Genomic DNA, 2,235 nt, shown 5'->3' on the forward strand with positions numbered 1-2,235 from the left:
GTATCAGGCATATCCCTGGTGAAACATTCTTAGCATATAGGTAATTACTCCTGCTGTAATTAGCATTTCATTATAACATACATACCAAACACATGACAACTACTCTCTGCATAGTCTTACTACCACAGCACTCTTGAAACAGTCTATATGCAAAAGGTTTAGGATCAGACGGACATTCTTAGAAAACTTGGAAGTGGATAGCTAAAATTCTGTCACTTTCAACAATTCAAAACTAGAATTAGTATTTGGAAATGAATTCTAAAAGTAAGTACTAAAAAGTCAATTTAAAATCCTTTCAGAAAAGTTAGACATTTTGAGTGTTTTGCTCTCTACATTGGGGGCATGTGATACATTATATAAGGTAAATATAAGGTAATGAGATTGATTTTCTTCTATGGTGTACAGAAGTTAGTCTCAGTATTTCAAAGGTGTGCATCATACATCATATTATCTAGTTTATTTACACAGAAAAGGAGTTTGCCTATGAGTATAATTTGTGTTAGAATATTTTAAACTTCAACAAATTTTCATTTCCTTAAACCTTGAGGATTTTAAATATATAACCCTATAATACAAAATACATACACATTCACATACGCATGTACATTTTACATGCTAAGGTATAGAACAAAAAAAAGTGGGTAGGCAGTAGTGTTTTATAACGGAAATATTTTATACAATCCAATATATGGCCACTTAAAACTGTATTCCATAATTAGTTTAAAAAAAAAGGATTCACTGATGTGTGTAGCAGAAACTTTCAGGACTTCATTTATAACAGAGGATTATAGATGGTTCAATATTCATACTTGCACTTGAAGAAAAAGACAAATGAAGGAGAGGTCTAAAATTATAAATACACAATTAATACACATATATTCCACCTTACTTTACAAGATCCAGCCTGTTGTTAATAGCAGCCCAATGAAGAAGTGACACATTTTCTTTGTCTGGTTGTCTGACATCATATCCTGCTTCTACCAGCTCTTTACATCGTTCAAAAATCCCGTATCTCAAATAAGAAAAAAAAGGCATAATTGATATTGTTAAAATAATTTCAAACATCAAAATTTCTTCCTTTTACCATGTTCTGTCTTTATCCAAACTGTCTTTCAGCCAATAAATGCAATAATTAACAAAAAAGATACGCACAAAGAGGACAGAATGTAAAGCCAAACAACAAAAGTAAACCTGGTTTACTTAATGATCAGATTAATCTATTTGGAATTGAACTTGATCTTCTTAAATAAACTTTAACAGTCGCATTGTCCTCCTTCAATAGTTTTATCTGATCCTCCACCACACGCCAAAAACGCATGGTGCTGATTCTTCACTACAACCTTACCCCTAAATCAAACCAAGCCCTTGCAATAACCTCACAATAAGGCAGAAAGACTAAAAGGAAACTTAGAATGGGATAAAGTCAACAACAAAATATAGACAATTATGTACATAGGTACAGCAGAAGAAACGATTAGCCCTTCCTGAAGAAGACGAAACTAAGATATATTTTATATAGGCTGACAGAAGGAAGGGAGGGCATTTCAGGCAGAGGAAATAGCATGTATAAAAATCAGAGATGTGACACAGCACGGATGTTCAGAGAAATAAAAACAATTTAGCATTGCTGAAGCATAAGGCATAAGAGAGGCAATGGTGAGAGATGAGGCTAGAAGCAGTAGGTAAAGACCACATGAGCCTTCTATGCCATGCTATGAATTTAGATTTTACCTATGGTTCAGTGGGAAACCAACAAGGGCTTTTAAAGAGGAAGCACTCAGACTTTGAGTTCTAAGAAAGATCACATTAGTGATAGTATGGAAGCTGCTTAGAACAGGGTGAGGACAGACTGAGACTAGTTTAGAGGCTACTGTAATAAATACAGGTGAGAGGCAATGAGAGCCTAAAGAGAGGCAATTGGAATGGAAAAGGAAGGATGAACTTGAGAGATATTTAACCAATTGACTGTTAAGAGTGAGAAATACCTCTTTTTAATGCTATAATAATTTTTAAAAATCACTCACTAGTAATGTTTCTTTCCAAAAGAAACTACGAAGTCCCAACAAACTATTTAGCACCCTCTTTAACACTTATTTCTATTTAGAAAGACCTGAAAGTTTTAATAGGCCCTCAAGGGTCAAAAATCAAACCAAATGGCAGAATTGTCTGCTTCTCACACTGTTAAATTAGAATAATTTCTGCTTTACCATAATGTATATATGTGTGTGTGTGTGT

At 33.7% G+C, this 2,235-nt stretch overlaps 1 protein-coding gene across 2 annotated transcripts in view; it reads right to left on the reverse strand.

Annotated features, from left to right (window-relative positions):
• ZDHHC13 (zinc finger, DHHC-type containing 13) overlaps positions 1 to 2,235 on the reverse strand; it is a 46,142-nt gene that overhangs the window by 28,974 nt on the left and 14,933 nt on the right. For both annotated transcript variants that reach the window (XM_012654222.1, XM_012654221.1), the window contains one exon: positions 890 to 1,012. Coding sequence is in view for 1 of the 2 variants with exons in the window: in XM_012654221.1 (XP_012509675.1) it covers positions 890 to 1,012 (123 nt within the window). In the remaining variant the exon portion in view is untranslated. The remainder of the gene's footprint in view (positions 1 to 889; positions 1,013 to 2,235) is intronic.

Source organism: Propithecus coquereli, unplaced genomic scaffold (genome assembly GCF_000956105.1).
Source record: "Propithecus coquereli isolate 6110/MARCELLA unplaced genomic scaffold, Pcoq_1.0 Scaffold44, whole genome shotgun sequence".
NCBI lineage: Eukaryota > Metazoa > Chordata > Mammalia > Primates > Indriidae > Propithecus > Propithecus coquereli.